Genomic DNA, 19,954 nt, shown 5'->3' on the forward strand with positions numbered 1-19,954 from the left:
ATAACTTTTTCTACTCTGATTTTATGTTTTTGTCTGATTTTAGATCAATTGAGTTAATACAGTATGTCAAAATGAAAACATAACCGTAAATTCAGACATGTTAGGTTGTGCTGAAAGGATGATACCAAACAAGGCAAAGTAAATAGTTTTTAAAGGTAAAATGTGGAGGGAAAATCAAAAGTAGTTAAAAATGGCCAATTATACCCTGGGCCCCAGAGGGTTAAACGTTTTTTAAAGTAACGCAATAGTTACTTTTCAAGTAATTAATTACTTTTAGAATATTGTAACTCAGTTACTAACTCGGTTACTTTTTAAAAGAACTAGAAACTATAATTAAGTGCTTTTTCAAAGTAACTTGCCCAACACTAATTATTATATACCAAGTGCTTCTGCAAGAAAAATCAGAGCTAAATGAGAGACATTTACTAGTTCAGTTTCTTATACACCCTTTTTATTATTTCAACCCTCTAGTACAGAATTAATGACCTTTCTCCTGCTGTTCCAAGTCACACGTAGCTGACTGATATTGCAATCAATCAGATTAAAATAAACAAAAGAAAAAAATGGAAGAAAAATATTTTAAACTGTATTTCATGGGTTAAAAATGATTGAAAACATTTAGGAAAGTTTCTAAAATTGAGCCACATGGAGTGTGCTTTTTTATCTCTGACATTCAACATGAATCCATCAGAAGTACACGTAGCATCACAGTTCCTCCTCCTCAGGACAGCAGCAGGTTAACAACAGTTACAAAGTGACGACCTACACCGGGAAACTGATTTGAATAGTTAGATTTTAAAATCATGATTTCACATTTCATTTCCAAATCCAATACAAACTTCCCTGAAATAGCCGGGATTCATGATGTGACCTCTTCCATATATTAACTTTGCACATTAACAGTTACCCAACATAATATTACACAGTACATCAAATCATTTCATTAAGCAGATGCAACAAGACAGATTTGTAAAGGCTTCTGTGACTTTTGAAACTTTTCTCTTGTGACTATCAGACAGTTTGATTTTCCTGGCGAGATGCTTTTTGTGTGCTGAATATCTGAGTCCACTCTTCAAGCTTTTCCTTTACAGCACTTGCATCAGGTCGGTCTTCTGGTTTCTCAGACAGCAATGAGTTAATAATTTGCTTCTGTTTAAAAACAAGAAAAAACACAGTGTATGTGTAATGTCTTGTGCAGTGAAACCTCTGATAAATAATAAATATATTTAAAAAAATGCATATGTTGTGTCCAGACAACTCAGCGATCAAACAAGATCTTTTATAACTGAGTAAACCAATTAATCTAAGTTTTAGCACTACTCTGCTGATGACCATCCTGTCGAAATTTAAGTACGTTATGAATATGGTAATTTACCTCTTTGGTAAAAGTCACTGAAAACTCTTCGAGGAACCTCTGCCTTTTGACGTCAGGCCAAATCTGGTGTTTTGTGAAGATGATTCACTGTTGTTCCTAGAAAAAGATGATACAATTACTTCATAGCCTGCACTGTACACAGTGCTGCAAGGATTTTTATATAGTTATAATATAGTGCTGGTGTCAGTAAGTGCCTTACTGTGTAACTGATGAGGCTAAGGATTCAGGTGGAGCACCATCTTCCGATGCTGTTGGCCTGATGGACACCTAAAACACACAGCAAAATCCTTTATTTTATGCATATTTCACCCAAAGGGAAGCATTTAATTAAGATGAAATATATGAAAATACCTTGATGTCCCAGTCTGGCTGTTCCTGAAGAGCAGAGCAGGCTAACTCTGCTGCTTTCTGTTGGGCTTCCTTGATGCTCTTCCCATCACCCACAGGATATTCCTTGTCGTCAATTATTAATTTGTAGAAAAAACTGTGTTGTGAAAAAATGGGAATGTTTTAGATCATTACATTGACAGTTTAATATTGTTGAACATCAGTCCGGTGTTGGTGTCTGAAGATTCAACTGAAATGACAGAGTTTGGCGTATACTCACTGAGGAACGTGAGACGGGCCATCTTTCTTCACTTCAACATATGAATGGGAACGTTTGGTTTTCTGACAATAGCGGTTGACAAGACTTTTGAAATCTGTCTCTGTAAAGCTGGTGTCCTCAGAGCTAGGAACCGTCTGATCTGAAGCTTCTGCTGCATTGTTTCTCTGTCAAGATACCAAGAAATACATCAGAGAGACAATTGCCCCAGGTTGGTTTTTCATTTCTCTCAAACATGTTCTAGTTAGGCAAAACTAAACCAATTCTTCGCTCACTTTGAGGCACAGAGCTACACCCCTGCGCAGAAGACTCTCTCTCCGCCCCTGCACAGAAGACTCCCCCCTCCAACAACTGGGTGGTGACACTATCACCAGACAGTATGAGGAGATCCCTTCTCGGGATCAATACCCACAAAGCCCCTGGTCCTGGTAACATCTCTGGACAAGCACTGAGAGACTGCGCTGTGGATCTCACAGATGTCTTCACAGACATCTTTAGTACATCACTGAGCCAGGTTGTGGTTGCCTCAAAGCCTCCACCATCATTCCTGTACCAAAGAAGTTGTCTTTAACGACTACCATCCTGTCGCACTCACCTCCATCATTATGAAGTGCTTTGAAAGGTTACTCATGCATCAAATCAAGACCTCTCTTCCCCCCAACCTGGATCCATACCAGTTCGCATACCGGTCAAACCGCTCGACCGATGATGCAATTTCATCTGCCCTTCACTCAGCCCTCACACATCTGGACACTAAAGACTCATACATTACAATGCTGTTCATAGACTTCAGTTCAGCATTCAACACGACCATTCCCCATAAATTCATTCACAAACTGGATCTGCTGGGCATCACCACCTCGCTGTGTAACTGGCTGCTGGGTTTCCTGACAGGAAGACAGCAGACAGTACGGGTCGGCAGCAACACTTCCAGCACTAAAACACTGAACACTGGGGTTCCTTAAGGATGTGTGGTGAGCCCCCTTCTCTTCACTCTGCTGATGCACGACTGCACACCATCACATAGATCCAACCTATTCATCAAATTTGCAGATGACACAACTGTGGTAGGTCACATCAGCAACAATGATGAGACCTACAACAGGAGTAAAGTTAACAATCCGGCCTAGTATTGCAGCAAGAGATGCTCTATAGAGTTGAAGTCTGATAAAAATCTGCAGGCAAATACAAAGTTGTTTAGGCATGAAGGTGAAAAGCAGTGTCTTGCACATGATTGTACATCATTTATATTAAAGCCTTGCACCAAAGGCTTTTCATACCTTGACTCGGTTGATGTGTTCCTTGTATTGTTTTCATTGCTCTCATTTTCAACAGCATTGTTAGGGAATAAAGTGAAGATATTTTATAGATTTTAAATGTGGAAAAGTCCTGACTCTGAATATAACACCAACTTCGCATCTTTCCACTTATGAGAGAAGATTAATGATACTCACTAGTGTTGCATTGCTTTTTTTTTTTTTTTAAATTTAGTAGGCTTTTATAAATGTCGTTTAATCTTTCAGTATCATAGTTTTTACTAAATATTATGAGAAATGACAAACCTGATCTGTAGTCAGGCCCTGCAATGAGGACTCAATGGACTCCCTTAGGGAGAAGAAGAGGGGCATTGTTAGCATGCTATGCTCATTTTATATAGTTATAATATAGTGCTGGTGTCAGTAAGTGCCTTACTGTGTAACTGATGAGGCTAATGATTCAGGTGGAGCACCATCTTCCGATGCTGTTGGCCTGATGGACACCTAAAACACACAGCAAAATCCTTTATTTTATGCATATTTCCTCCAAAGGGAAGCATTTAATTAAGATGAAATATATGAAAATACCTTGATGTCCCAGTCTGGCTGTTCCTGAAGAGCAGAGCAGGCTAACTCTGCTGCTTTCTGTTGGGCTTCCTTGATGCTATTCCCTTCACCCACAGGATATTCCTTGTCGTCAATTTTTAATTTGTAGAAAAAACTGTGTTGTGAAAAAATGGGAATGTTTTAGATCATTACATTGACAGTTTAATATTGTTGAACATCAGTCCGGTGTTGGTGTCTGAAGATTCAACTGAAAGGACAGAGTTTGGCGTATACTCACTGAGGAACGTGAGACGGGCCATCTTTCTTCACTTCAACATATGAATGGGAACGTTTGGTTTTCTGACAATAGCGGTTGACAAGACTTTTGAAATCTGTCTCTGTAAAGCTGGTGTCCTCAGAGCTAGGAACCGTCTGAACTGAAGCTTCTGCTGCATTGTTTCTCTGTCAAGATACCAAGAAATACATCAGAGAGACAATTGCCCCAGGTTGGTTTTTCATTTCTCTCAAGCATGTTCTAGTTAGGCAAAACTAAACCAATTCTTCGCTCACTTTGAGGCACAGAGCTACACCCCTGCGCAGAAGACTCTCTCTCCGCCCCTGCACAGAAGACTCCCCCCTCCAACAACTGGGTGGTGACACTATCCCCAGACAGTATGAGGAGATCCCTTCTCGGGATCAATACCCACAAAGCCCCTGGTCCTGGTAACATCTCTGGACAAGCACTGAGAGACTGCGCTGTGGATCTCACAGATGTCTTCACAGACATCTTTAGTACATCACTGAGCCAGGTTGTGGTTGCCTCAAAGCCTCCACCATCATTCCTGTACCAAAGAAGTTGTCTTTAACGACTACCATCCTGTCGCACTCACCTCCATCATTATGAAGTGCTTTGAAAGGTTACTCATGCATCAAATCAAGACCTCTCTTCCCCCCAACCTGGATCCATACCAGTTCGCATACCGGTCAAACCGCTCGACCGATGATGCAATTTCATCTGCCCTTCACTCAGCCCTCACACATCTGGACACTAAAGACTCATACATTACAATGCTGTTCATAGACTTCAGTTCAGCATTCAACACGACCATTCCCCAGAAACTCATTCACAAACTGGATCTGCTGGGCATCACCACCTCGCTGTGTAACTGGCTGCTGGGTTTCCTGACAGGAAGACAGCAGACAGTACGGGTCGGCAGCAACACTTCCAGCACTAAAACACTGAACACTGGGGTTCCTTAAGGATGTGTGGTGAGCCCCCTTCTCTTCACTCTGCTGATGCACGACTGCACACCATCACATAGATCCAACCTATTCATCAAATTTGCAGATGACACAACTGTGGTAGGTCACATCAGCAACAATGATGAGACCTACAACAGGAGTAAAGTTAACAATCCGGCCTAGTATTGCAGCAAGAGATGCTCTATAGAGTTGAAGTCTGATAAAAATCTGCAGGCAAATACAAAGTTGTTTAGGCATGAAGGTGAAAAGCAGTGTCTTGCACATGATTGTACATCATTTATATTAAAGCCTTGCACCAAAGGCTTTTCATACCTTGACTCGGTTGATGTGTTCCTTGTATTGTTTTCATTGCTCTCATTTTCAACAGCATTGTTAGGGAATAAAGTGAAGATATTTTATAGATTTTAAATGTGGAAAAGTCCTGACTCTGAATATAACACCAACTTCGCATCTTTCCACTTATGAGAGAAGATTAATGATACTCACTAGTGTTGCATTGCTTTTTTTTTTTTTTAAATTTAGTAGGCTTTTATAAATGTCGTTTAATCTTTCAGTATCATAGTTTTTACTAAATATTATGAGAAATAACAAACCTGGTCTATAGTCAGGCCCTGCAATGAGGACTCAATGGACTCCCTTAGGGAGAAGAAGAGGGGCATTGTTAGCATGCTATGCTCATTTTATATAGTTATAATATAGTGCTGGTGTCAGTAAGTGCCTTACTGTGTAACTGATGAGGCTAATGATTCAGGTGGAGCACCATCTTCCGATGCTGTTGACCTGATGGACACCTAAAACACACAGCAAAATCCTTTATTTTATGCATATTTCCTCCAAAGGGAAGCATTTAATTAAGATGAAATATATGAAAATACCTTGATGTCCCAGTCTGGCTGTTCCTGAAGAGCAGAGCAGGCTAACTCTGCTGCTTTCTGTTGGGCTTCCTTGATGCTATTCCCTTCACCCACAGGATATTCCTTGTCGTCAATTATTAATTTGTAGAAAAAACTGTGTTGTGAAAAAATGGGAATGTTTTAGATCATTACATTGACAGTTTAATATTGTTGAACATCAGTCCGGTGTTGGTGTCTGAAGATTCAACTGAAAGGACAGAGTTTGGTGTATACTCACTGAGGAACGTGAGACGGGCCATCTTTCTTCACTTCAACATATGAATAGGAACGTTTGGTTTTCTGACAATAGTGGTTAACAAGGCCTTTGAAATCTGTCTCTGTAAAGCTAAGAACCATCTGAACTGAAGCTGCATTGTTTCTCTGTCAAGAAAACAAGAAATGCATCAGAGAGACAATTGCCCCAGGTTGGGTTTTCATTTCTCTCGAGCAAAAATGAACATTATCTTACAGATTCCACTGAATCCCGATGACCAAGCTTAGACACGCTTTCCAGAGCATTTTTTGCTGCATTTTGCTTTGCTTCCTTCTTGGTCTTCCCCTCACCACTGGGGTAGGCTTTACCATCTGTGACTGGACTCGGGTTGAATCTGTAAAGACATGAGAGCTTTGTTATATACTGCTCAAATAAAGTATAGGAACAATTTGAAAATACACCAGGTCTCAAAGGAAAAAAACATGCTGCATATTTATACTGATGTGGGCTGGGCAAGGTGTTAAGAACGAGAGGATGCCACATCATTTGATGAGCTGAATTCATAGATATGCAGAAAATTTAAGTGAAAAAATAATGCAGCACGCCAGTGAACTTACTGAAGTTTCACTGCAGCGACTCAAAATGGAACTCAGTAGTTTGTATGCTCTTATGCACGAACAACATCATGCTCCTAATGATACAACGGCTGGTGTCCTCTGGGCTCTCCTCTCACATGTGGACTAGGTCACCAGATCTCTGAGCTCCTGGACAGTTTGAGGCGCAACCTGGTGGTAACAGATCCACTGAAACATAATGTCCCAGAGGTGTTCTTTTGCAAGTTTCAGCCTTTGGGAAGCAATATATCTAGTTGTGTGAAAAACTGAATCTCGATTGCATAAATGTTTTGATTCTTTTGGCTGCCCTCACTACAGTAGATCGGCTGCCTCCATCTTCCCCTGTCAGAAACATCTTCTTCTATCACACCAACCCTCTGCATGTCGCCCCTCATTACATCCATGAATCTTCTCTATGGTCTTCCTGTTTTCCTCCTGCCTGTCAATTCGATCTTTAACATCTGTTGTACAGTACAGTGGCTTGCAAAAGTATTCGGCCCCCTTGAACTTTCCAACTTTTTGTCACATTACAGCCACAAACATGAATCAGTTTTATTGGAATTCCATGTGAAAGATCAATACAAAGTGGTGTACACATGAGAAGTGGAACGAATTTATCATAATTCCAAACATTTTTTACAAATAACTTTCAAATTTTCAAATAACTGAAAAGTGGGGTGTGCGTAATTATTCAGCCCCCTGAGTCAATACTTTGTAGAACCACCTTTTGCTGCAGTCACAGCTGCCAGTCCTTTAGGGTCTGTCTCTACCAGCTTTGCACATCCAGAGACTGAAATCCTTGCCCATTCTTCTTTGCAAAACAGCTCCAGCTCAGTCAGATTAGATGGACAGTGTTTGTGAACAGCAGTTTTCAGATCTTGCCAGGGATTCTCAATTGGATTTAGATCTGGACTTTGACTGGGCCATTCTAACACATGGACATGTTTTGTTTTAAACCATTCCATTGTTGCCCTGGCTTTATGTTTAGGGTCGTTGTCCTGCTGGAAGGTGAACCTCCACCCCAGTCTCAAGTCTTTTTCAGACTCCAAGAGGTTTTCTTCCAAGATTGCCCTGTATTTGGCTCCATCCATCTTCCCATCAACTCTGACCAGCTTCCCTGTTCCTGCTGAAGAGAAGCACCCCAGAACATGATGCTGCCACCACCATATTTGACAGTGGGGATGGTGTGTTCAGAGCGATGTGCAGTGTTAGTTTTCCGCCACACATAGCGTTTTGCATTTTGCGCAAAAGGTTCCATTTTGGTCTCATCTGACCAGAGCACCTTCTTCCACATGTTTGCTGTGTCCCCCACATGGCTTGTGGCAAACTGCAAACGGAACTTCTTATGGTTTTCTGTTAACAATGGCTTTCCCACCTGAGCTGTAGATCTTTGCATCTTGTCCAGAGTCACCATGGGCCTCTTGGCTGCATTTCTGATCAGCGCTCTCCTTGTTCGGCCTGTGAGTTTAGGTGGACGGCCTTGTCTTGGTAGGTTTACAGTTGTGCCATACTCCTTCCATTTCTGAATGATCCCCTGAACAGTACTCCGTGGGACGTTCAAGGCTTGGGAAATCTTTTTGTAGCCTAAGCCTGCTTTAAATTTCTCAATAACTTTATCCCTGACCTGTCTGGTGTGTTCTTTGGACTTCATGGTGTTGTTGCTCCTATTATTCTCTTAGACAACCTCTGAGGCCGTCACAGAGCAGCTGTATTTGTACTGACATTAGATTAAACACAGGCGCACTCTATTTAGCCATTAGCACTCATCAGGCAATGTCTATGGGCAACTGACTGCACTCAGACCAAAGGGGGCTGAATAATTACGCACACCCCACTTTGCAGTTATTTATTTGTAAAAAATGTTTGGAATCTTGTATGATTTTCGTTCCACTTCTCAAGTGTACACCACTTTGTGTTGGTCTTTCACATGGAATTCCAATAAAATTGATTCATGTTTGTGGCTGTAATATGACAAAATGTGGAAAAGTTCAAGGGGGGCGAATACTTTTGCAAGCCACTGTAGATCCACTATCCTCCTCCTCTGTACATGTCCAAACCATCTCAACCTTGCCCTGTCCCTCTGATTTACTCATTTGATTTACTCATACTGTCCTTTCTGGTCACTTCTAGTGAAAAATCTTTGCATCGGCAAACTTAAATTGGCGGTGCACAAATATCGTGTCTGCTCAGAAACGGTTCATCCCTGCTGAGTCTTTATGTATTTCCACATGTTAAGGCTCAAAAACGCTTCACCACCCAAGATTAAATTTTGTCTTCTTCTTCCTCCCTGTCTCTGTGACTGCTTTTGAGTCAGCTAGCTTGAGTATGTATAGGTTTCGTTTTCACGTAGCCTACGCGGATTTTCACATTTTATAACAAATGAAACTGAAAGTGAGCACGTACAGGTGTTGTACCTGTCAAATTCAGTTGAAGCATGGTTGAAAAGCAATGTCTGACTTTCATTGGCTAAGATTTATAGAATTTTTATTTATTATTACTTTTGTCAGATTAAAGGTATTTCTGTGACCATTATGAGTTTTTCTTTCTTTGACTGAAGGGTACCAACGATTTTGTCCACGTCTGCATCTGAGAAGTTTATTGAGTGACAGAGAAAATGGATTTTTGAACTTTACTTACCGTTTCTGGGTTACTTTGCTGCCCTGAGTGAGACCACTATTCAGCACCCTTCCTTAATTTTTAAATTTAAAAAGAAAATAGAAAGAAAAATATTGAGTCAGTGGGCAACACCTAAAAAAGGTATTTCAATTGAATTGCTAACTATGTACAGCACAGAGAACTGCAGTAGTAACTAACTCAGTGGTTCTTAACCTTGTTGGAGGTACCGAACCCCACCAGCTTCATATGCGCATTCACTGAACCCCTCTTTAGTGAAAAATAAAATGTGATTTTTTTTACTGGTGCACAAAATGAGCCATGCATGTCATGGCGGAGGCTCTGCCGAACCCCTGAGACTGAGTCACTGAACCCCTAGGGTTCGATCGAACCCAGGTTAAGAACCACTGAACTAACTGTTTTATAACTTTATTTAAGCTCAATAATAAAAAGTAGACAAAGTAAAAACATAACATTGGGTATAGCATGTTTTCTAAGAAAGTCAGTTTATGAAAATGAAATTAAAAGCAAGATGAATTTCTTAAATATCAGAAATCAAAAGTGTGAATTTCTTGATGCAGTTTTTGGAGAGGTGAAGGTAAAACAGGGATAACAGGATAATCTTTTTAGAAATGTTATTATTTAATGTATTAAAAGTTTGGCTGGACAATTAACAAATTAATGGCATGCTATTTATTAAGGGAGTAACTGGGATTGGTGAAAAATAAATAAAACTAGAAATAACCTGCATGGCTTAAACAAAAAACAAACAAAAAAACCTTTAGGACATTTCCTCTAATTCAGGAGAAACGTGAGAAATTTAAAAACATAAACTGACACAACCTGACTCTCAACATGCTTATTAAAATAAACCTGTGTTTATTTTGTTGTTTTCATGTCTTTTTTTCACTTACCATTTATCATCATAATTATCGACCTTGCCACCTTCAGTGCATCATCTGAATAACTCTGTATCATCACATCTACTGTTTTTATCCTGTCTGCATTCTCCAAACGACACTTTCTGATGGTTGGGAGACCATCTACAGATTCATTCTGCAGGTAAAAGTGGAAACTTTTCAGCTCTTCCTCTCCCAGATTCTCCAGCATTTCCAGGAGTTGTGATGCAACAGACGTCGCCATCATTTATCTGTAAAAAACGAGAGGGCATTTTCATCTGAAAGAACAAGAGAGTATCAGTTGACTGTGGATACAGGAGGAAAGACGGAGTTTTCGTCCCAGTCACTGGACCAGCTCTTTATTCTCTCAAGGATACTTAGGTGCATGTGAGTTTCACCAACCAGTCTACATGTGTTTTGTGGCCTTTTTGCCGCATTGCTGGCAAAAAGTCAGACTATTTCCCAGTGGGTGATTGACTCCATCAGTGTTGCCCTATGTCACTGATTCTCTTCTTAATTTTTATAGACAGAATTTCTAGGTGTAGCCAAGTGGCAGAAGGTTTCCGCTTGGGTGGTCTCAGAATGTCATCTCTGCTTTTCACAGTTAGTGTGGTTCTGTTGGCTTCATCAGGTGGTGGCCTTCACCTCTCATTTGTAATGGAAATGAGATTCAGCACCCAAAATGGTGGAATACCCAATGAGTTACTACCCAAGTGGAGGAATTTAAGTATCTCAAGTCTTGTTTACGAGTGAGGGGAGGATGCAGGAGATTGACAGATGGATTGGTGCTGAGTATTTAAGTGACCCAGCCAGCTGGGAGAAGAGGGAGTGAGAGGATTTTTCCACTCTGTGTTGGTATTCTCAAAAAACCTGAGCACCCTCTCAGAGAGCCAGCTTAGGAGGTTCAGGAACATGATAAGAGCTAAGTTGTTTTGACATAAATACCGCATCCAATTTAAAATACTGCTGCTTACGTTTAAAAATTACCAACAACACAGCACCGAGCTACCTTAAGGAACTCCTTAAATCGTATGTTCCTGCCAGAGCATTAAGATCATCTACTCAGTTACTCTCGGTGCAGCCTAGATCTCGGCTGAAGTCTAGAGGTGACCGGGCGTTTGCCCTGGCTGCACCAGAGTTGTGGAATAACCTTCCGATTGTGATCCGGGCATCCGATTCCATCCAATCTTTTAAATCTCGGTTAAAAACCTATTTGTTTAATCTCGCCTTTCCTGCTTGTTAATGCTCGCACCTGACTCTTAGACTTACTCTATTTTTCCTTATATATATATATATTTTTTTTTTATGGCTTTCGCTTTAATTATGTTTTTATTTGATATGCATTTTATATTACCCCTGTGTATTAGTGGCATTGACCTGTGAGTATATTTGATACTTTGCTAAGGCCTTATAATACTCGTGTTACTTCTCTGTCTCTTATGTTAAGCACTTTGGTATACCGCTGGTTTTTAAATGTGCTCTATAAATAAAGATTGTTGTTGATATAGTTTCAACTGTCTGACTGTCTGACTCACACCTGAAAAATGAGGATGTGCCTCATCTGGGCCTATCAGTGTGGAGCAACTTTGTCTTTGTTTTCAGATTTTCAGAGGCTATTACTCCAGTTTGTTGGCTGATTCTTTGATGCAAATCAAACAGGAACACAATGATTTATAACCCGATTGCAATCAAATACATTACAACTAACGTTTATGTCATTTTATTTTGAAAGGCCTGACAGAAAACAGTTGGACACTGATGTATGTGATTTAATAGTGAGACAATGTTTTCGTTCCAAGAAATAAAAAGGCACCGTTTGTTTATGAAGTAATCAATCAAACACGAGAATAAAATAAAACTGTTTGATTCAAATCAATCAATAATTTATAATCATATGGATTTGTCTTCAAACACAACAGTGATCAAAGTTTATCCTGAACTAAGAGCTGAACATCTGGTCCAGACATCACAGAAGCAAAGAGTCAAACTGTTAAAGGAGGAAAAAAGCAAACTTACAGTTTCTTCACAAAGGCTGTGTCCCAATCCAGCGACTTCACGCTCTGGAGTAAGCGCAGTTCGTGTACTAGTTACGGCGTGTACCAGGAAGTGCAGAAGTGAGAGGCAGAGGTGTGGACTCGAGTCACATGACTTGGACTCGAGTCAGACTCGAGTCATTAATTTTATGACTTTAGACTTGACTTGAAAAAATGTTCTAAGACTTGTGACTTGACTTGGACTTTTACACCAATGACCTGGGACTTGAATTGGACTTGAACCGGTTTACTTGAAAAGACTTGATATTTCACCCCAAATATAAAATTTAACATGCATATTATATAGAGATTGAAAATGTGACGTCATTCAGGGGTAAAATCGCAAAGGATTCTGGGAACTCGTGGCAAGAGGTACTAGCGTACGCAGGCTTTCAATTGAAATCAGTTACACAGCGATAAAAAGAAACACAAAAATGTCAAGAAGCTGTTGTATTATTAACTGCAATAGCCGGTCGCATGACAGCCACGGGAAGCCGACGGGTAAAGAGATCGGTTGTTATCGGATTACGTCGTTGAAGAGAAATTGTTCGAGCCATGTTTCCGAAGTAACAAAGAGGCGACGGATGGCCTGGATTGCAGCCATTCAAAGATCAAATATAACGTCCCAGAACACTCCAGCTCACAGGTTAGTCTGCTCCAAGCATTTACACAAAGGTCAGTCTGCTGTAGTAGTTAATGCGTCATTTTTCTTAACATAATTGGTGATATAGGTTACAAGCAAGTCTGGCGCTGAACAGAAATTGTCGCGCTATGCTCCTTTATTTATTGTGCATAAATAGTGAATTGTCCTGACAGAATATTGTGTTTCGCTTCTGTTATTATGGTACATGGGCAAAAACATATACTTTTATTCACAGGATAAAACAGTTTTTTGTATCACTAATTGCCCAATACGATTACAGCATACAGTATTATTGTCACTGCTACATTTCTGTAACGCGTACCAGAAATTATTTCCACTGCTAATTAATTACCATTGAGCTCAAAGGTTATATTAATAAACGGTTAACGAATGTGTATTTATGACGACGATTTGTGAGACTGGTAAACTTATGATACGTACGATGGTCTTTCGTTCTACACGGTGCATTTCAAGGTCCTGTACCCATCCGTCGGTAAACTGTACCTGGGCTTGTTGCAGTGACTGGAAGTTACTAAACTTTCATGAGTGTATGCGCTCACTCCAAGAAGCGTATAATTATAAATATGCATATAAATATGCTACGATGAGATAGCTGACTTCATCTAACTAGCAAATGTTGTCCAGGCTACGTTGGTGATGCAGTTTTTTAAATGTGTATGATATTTTTGTCATGCGATTTTAAAGCCGGTCCTACAACCGCATCCAAGAATAACATGCAGCTTATCTCAGAACTGTCGGTGAAAATTATTCTTGGAGCTAGGTTTAATTGAGCTGCATTTTAAAGAGGTGCAATTTCACAATTTGTGTATATTTTCTACGTTCACTATTTCGTCATGTGTTGAGAAAAACACAGATTTAAAAATTACATGGTCTAATATTTACATTTAGCATAACTGCAACATTATTTTTTCGTTTTTTTTTTAAAGACTCGAAAGGACTTGAAATTCAAAATTTCAGACTTGTGACTTTACTCGGACTTTTACACCAGTGACTTGAGACTCGACTCTGACTTGCCTGACATTACTTGAGACTTGACTTGTGACTTGAGGATAAAGACTTAAGACTTACTTGAGACTTGCAAAACAATGACTTGGTCCCACCTCTGGTGAGAGGCTTGTGAAATGGGACGGTCTAGCCTTCGTTGCGCTGCTCAGGTTGCCTAACAACCATACTAACCATGAGTAACGTTTCATACAGCATTGTTTGACAGAAATGAAGGACAAAAAATGTTTTTTTGTTCATTCATTTTTGTCATGGCATCACTTTGATTTGTTGAGTATCTGAGGCTGAGACCACAGGACTGTAAAAACATGATTGTTGGGCTTCATTTCTGTACTGAACAGTCATATAAGATTAGTTAGTAAATAACAATTAGCTAATGTTGTTCATGAGACTAAGGTCATCTCACTTTGGTAATGTAAATATAATATGGCCAATATTATAGTAATCATTATTAGTTATTACAGCAGTGAACTTGAACTCTGTGTCAAATACTGAGCTTCAGTAAAGATTCAAATTGCATTTATTTATATTTCCTATCACCTTAAATCTTCACTCAAAGACAAATATTTTTGACAGTGTATATATAGATGTATCATATATAACAGACAAATATTGTTCGTTTAATTTGTTGGCATTATTACATTTGGCTCAATGCTTACATATATGTGTAAAAATAAAATGTACAAGCTGTGATAACTGTGTCTGATAAAATGAAGAGAAAATATTGAATATTCCTTTATTGGGTGAGAAAATCACACCATGTCATAACTGCTTTAAGTCATAAAGAATAGATATCAGAGCCTTAAACAGGCTGACTTCTGCTAAATGGGTCAAACTGGGCAGAAAGTATACAAACACATAACATCCTTATAGAATATGATGTAACACTATAGATCAACTTACCTCAGAATATATAAAGCATATAAACAATTACAGTAATATGATGCAACAAGCACAGCAGTGCTACTAATCCAAAATACTCAAAGCTTCATAGAACTGAAACAAACATTTATTTTTAGCTCCATTCTGCTGCTGATACATACTTTAGGTTTCTGAATATTAAACTTGTTGCTGCCTTTCATAGTGTGTAACTTGAAGGCCCTGAGTACTTTCTCCCACACTGAAAACACTGGAATGATACAATTATTTGAACATTACCTAATAAGACTGATTCAGGACAGACAATTAGTGATTTTGAGTCAGCTAGCTTGTGTATGTATAGGTTTCGTTTTCACATAGCCTACGCGGATTTTCACATTTTATAACAAACGAAACTGAAAATGAGCACCTACAGGTGTTGTACCTGTCGAGATTTGTATGCTCTCCTCAAAACACACGGATTGAAATAAATCAGACGAAGCAACTTTTAAATGTATTCATAAAATTAACATGTACATCAAAGTTAAAGAGAATATAGTTTGTGATTGCTTGCAACATTAAAATATTGCGGTTAATGAGTGTAAGAATACAAAATAGGGAAAAAAAAGGCCTGGGATTGGAACAAAGAACTGAGGTACAGGGCAGGAGGACAATTAACCCCCACCCTCAGGACAGTAGAAAGAGTTACTGAGGGTGAGGAGCAGACAAAGGGTAAACGGGCACTACCATAGAAGGAGATGGGGGTCAAGGTGTCAGCACCTTTGGCCACTGTACTAGTGTATTTCCATTGTGGGGGTGTTTACTGTAGGGGGGAGGAGACCAGAGGTTATAACTGTAACTGTTGTGTGGAGTTCTTTAGATCAGCATTTAGCATAGGACTGCATAAGAATGCAGTGTGCTGATCTCCAGATGCATCTGTAAGAATAATGGGTAATAAAAGGATTGTGTAAAACATGGAAACATCTCAGCGTGATCTCTACCAGGACCAAAAGAATCGCAGAGACCGGCGTTGTCTCAACACCCTGCTGTAAAGAACTAGACAGTTATGAGTGATGTGACACTTTCTACATAATCACAGATGTTCTCTTCTGTGAGAACATCTTCAATAAATGCTTTCACCAGCTTCAGTAAATGCTTTGATGAAATGATAATGATAAATGATAAGTAACGCAATAGTAATTGATTGATTGATTGATTGAATCTTTATTTTGAACATGTTGAAAAAGTATAAAAAAAAAAATAGAATTAAAAGAGACAAACGAACAAAGCAAACAAAAGGAAAACGAGCAACCACAACTCCAAATAACGTCCATGTTCAAAAAGGAGCAGGAAGAAGCATAAGCTTATTTAATCCCACCCCTTTTCCACTATCTAGTATCAATAGACTACAGAAATACCTCCTTGTAATTACATTATATGTTATGTGTAATTTTTTTTTTTTTTTTTTTTTAATATATACACATATATGTTTCTATCTATCCATACCTACGTATATACACACATACGCACATATACACATTTTCAATAACCCCATTAACGCCTGAAGGATACACAACCTACAATTTTATATATATTTAAAAATATGCCATATGCAATATCAATATCAGCTTCTTTGTACACATTGTCCCAGTCCTGATTTAATAGATCGTTCTTAAATGCAGTCATAGTTTCTTCTGTCCTTACACGTCTGTATCTCAGTTGTTCTTCATGCTGATTTTTCTTATAATTAGTGTCATAAACTGCAAAAACTGGTAGGTGATCACTGATGTCATTAATTAATATTCCGCTCACAATGTTGTTTTCCATATTGTTAGTGAAAATATTGTCAAGTAAGGTGGCACAATGTGGTGTAATTCTGCTAGGCCTGGTTATTTTAGGATGTAAACTCAAACTGTACATAGTGTTTAGGAATTCGTCGCTCATTTTATGCTTTTTTGGATTCAACAGGTCAATATTAAAATCACCACAGATAAACATAACTTTTTGATTTGTTTTAGAGAATATTTCCTCTATGAAGTCATTAAATACTTGAATACTAGAGCCAGGTGTTCTATATATACAGCTAATTATTACATTTTTTTCTTTTTCCTTATAAATTTCAATTGTTATACATTCTAGTAAATTATCAATTACAGTTGTCATACTTTCTACCACCTTGTAGTTTAGGTTTTTATCCACATACACAGCTACTCCCCCTCCACTCTTGTTCCTTCTATTTACAAAATTCACTTCATATCCCTCCAGTCCAAAGTCCATTCCTTTCTCCGCATTGATCCATGTTTCAGAAATGGCAATAATTCCAAATGGATTTGTCAACTCATTTAGATATTCCTTTATATTGTTGAAGTTGGCATACAGACTTCTGCTATTAAAATGGATTATTGATAATTTATTTTCCGTGTTGATGGTGTGCTTAAACTGTTCATCAGTGAAGTAGCAGCAGTTACAGCTGATGTTGTAGAAGAAATTATTTTCCGGGTCTATATCCTTTTCTAAGTCTAGAACATTATGGTCTGTGTATCGAAATGTTCTCAGTTCCAGATTATCATAAAGAGAATTCCAATGAGTCATGTTGATATTGTTGCCGGATGCAGATGAAGTTCTTTTGGACTGTGCCATGTGTTGTGTTGTGTGTCACGTCACATGTGTATTCATACCTCCAGAGTAAGTTGACCTCAGTATTTGTCCAGCTCTTCCATATTTCTGATGACCAACACTTTGGCTTGTTCCGGTGTTCCATTGAGTTTAATGAATACTTTGCAGTTGGTGGTCCATGTATTTTGAATTTTTCCCTGTTTCTTCAAGTAACGTGCTTTCCTGGCAATGTCCGCATTTCTTTTTATCAGATGTTCGTTCATGAAGACATCGGATCCTTTCAGTTTCCTTCCTTGTTTTAACAGTGCTGTTTTCTGTTTGCAAATCTCACAATGATGGCTGGTTTGTTACTGTCATTTTTTCGGGGTAGAGGGTGGCAAGCCTCAATGTTGTTATAATCCACTTCCACACCTTTGGACCGTAGAAAGGTAACCACTTGATGCTCCGTGGAGTTGACATCTTCCTCTCCTGGCCCTCCTACATTGTAATGATAATGGTTATGAATAGTAACAGTAAAATAATTTTCTAATCTCCACAGTAAGCCAATCACATGACCACTTCAAGATGACAAAGCGACAAGGTGATATATACCAGTTTTTAAATAGTGTTGATAGGCCACGTAAAACCAGAGTCATGATAAACAATATATACGTGTGTTTTTTTTCTGAATACTTTTACTGTCTAAGGACAGCGCTAGCAAGCACTCCCTGCTTATGAGCAAAAAATTAAAAAACAAACAAAACCCCAAAACAGCCCTTTTGTGTTGGTGGAAAAATGTACAATGTCCACCTATGACAAATGATATGGCAACATGACATTTGGTTGTTTAGGAAGAGGGGGAAATTTTAGGAGTGAGAGAGAGAAAGAAAGCAGAAAAAAGAGAGAGTGTGAGTTTTGAGATGTGAGAGATTTGTTACGTTTAGCGTGTTTGGAGTGTGTAGTTAATGTGTTGTCTTTTGTGTAGTTTTGTATTGTGTGTGAGAACAATGAGGCGACTGCTGTCTCCAGGTAGAGATCAGGAGTGATACACCTGCTGCTGTCAGACCTGCAGGTATCAGGCTGTGATGTTCTCTTTATAGTGAACAGAAATTTTTGGAGTGGCACAAATAATTTGTGTGTTATCTTATTTAATGCAGGACACCTGATTGTTATGCAAATAGCTTGAAATGGTTATAAAAACAAGGTAAAAGATAAAATGGGTGCAAATAACTTTGTTTTTTGCAAACTTTGTGTATAAGATTTTAAAACTGTTTATATTTGCATTTAAAGTTATGAAATATGATTCATTAAACATGTTTGTGGTTGTTACAGTAAAAAATATAACTTTTTCTACTCTGATTTTATGTTTTTGTCTGATTTTAGATCTATTGTGTTACTACAGTATGTCAAAATGAAAACATAACTGTAAACTCAGACATGTTAGTTTGTGCTGAAAGGATGATACCAAACAAGGCAAAGTAAATAGTTTTTAAAGGTAAAATGTGGAGGGAAAATCAAAAGTAGTTAAAAATGGCCAATTATATCCTGGACCAAAGAGGGTTAAACGTTTTTTAAAGTAACGCAATACTTATTTTTCCCAGTAATTAATTAATTTTAGAATCTTGCAATTCAGTTACTAACTCAGTTACTTTTTTGAAGAAGTAACTAGTAACTATAAGTAATTACTTTTTCAAAGTAACTTCCCCAACACTGGCCAGAGCACATTTTGAATAACACCATGGGCATTTCAGATTTCACACAGGTGGTTCCTTGTTACACTCTAGAAATGGAATGAAGGTAAAGACATGAGTTTTTGTTATATACTGCTCAAATAAAGTATAGGAACAATTTGAAAACACATCAGGTCTCAAAGGAAAAAAACATGCTGCATATTTATACTGATGTGGGCTGGGCAAGGTGTTAAGAACGAGAGGATGCCACATCATTTGATGAAAAAATAATTATCAACCTACAGAGAGCTGAATTCATAGATATGCAGAAAATTTAAGTGAAAAAAACAAACAATGCAGCACGCCAGTGAACTCACGAAGTTTCACTGCAGCGACTCAAAATGGAACTCAGTAGTTTGTATGGCCCCCACATGCTTTTATGCAAGAACAACATCATGCTCGTAATGATACAACGGCTGGTGTCCTCTGGGTTCTGCTTTCACAGGTGGACTAGGTCACCAGATCTCTGAGCTCCTGGACAGTTTGAGGCGCAACCTGGTGGTAACAGATCAACTGAAACATAATGTCCCAAAGGTGTTCTTCTGCAAGTTTCAGCCTTTGGGAAGCAATATATCTAGTTGTGTGAAAAACTGAATCTCGATTGCATAAATGTTTTTTTTCTTTTGGTTGCCCTTTAGGGGTGACTACAGTAGATCAGCTGACTCCATCTCCCCCTGTCAGAAACATCTTCTTCTATCACACCAACCCTCTGCATGTCGCCCCTCACTACATCCATGAATCTTCTCTATGGTCTTCCTGTTTTCCTCCTGCCTGTCAATTCGATCTTTAACATCT

At 38.7% G+C, this 19,954-nt stretch overlaps 1 protein-coding gene across 1 annotated transcript; it reads right to left on the reverse strand.

Annotated features, from left to right (window-relative positions):
- Positions 1-434: 434 nt before the first annotated feature.
- LOC309720051 (double-stranded RNA-specific adenosine deaminase-like) lies at positions 435-12,380 on the reverse strand. The gene is made up of 17 exons (XM_082556602.1): positions 12,294-12,380; positions 10,293-10,528; positions 9,403-9,454; positions 6,407-6,545; positions 6,176-6,318; positions 5,920-6,052; positions 5,768-5,835; positions 5,638-5,680; positions 4,080-4,243; positions 3,824-3,956; positions 3,672-3,739; positions 3,542-3,584; positions 1,983-2,146; positions 1,727-1,859; positions 1,575-1,642; positions 1,376-1,471; positions 435-1,149 (listed from the first exon to the last, which is right to left on the reverse strand). Exons 2-16 carry the CDS (start codon positions 10,522-10,524, stop codon positions 1,390-1,392), a joined length of 1,665 nt encoding a protein of 554 aa, XP_082412728.1. The 5' UTR covers positions 10,525-10,528; positions 12,294-12,380; the 3' UTR covers positions 435-1,149; positions 1,376-1,389.
- Between the last annotated feature and the right edge of the window lie 7,574 nt (positions 12,381-19,954).

The sequence above is a fragment of the Aulonocara stuartgranti genome (assembly GCF_965226115.1).
Source record: "Aulonocara stuartgranti genome assembly, chromosome: 13".
Lineage (NCBI taxonomy): Eukaryota > Metazoa > Chordata > Actinopteri > Cichliformes > Cichlidae > Aulonocara > Aulonocara stuartgranti.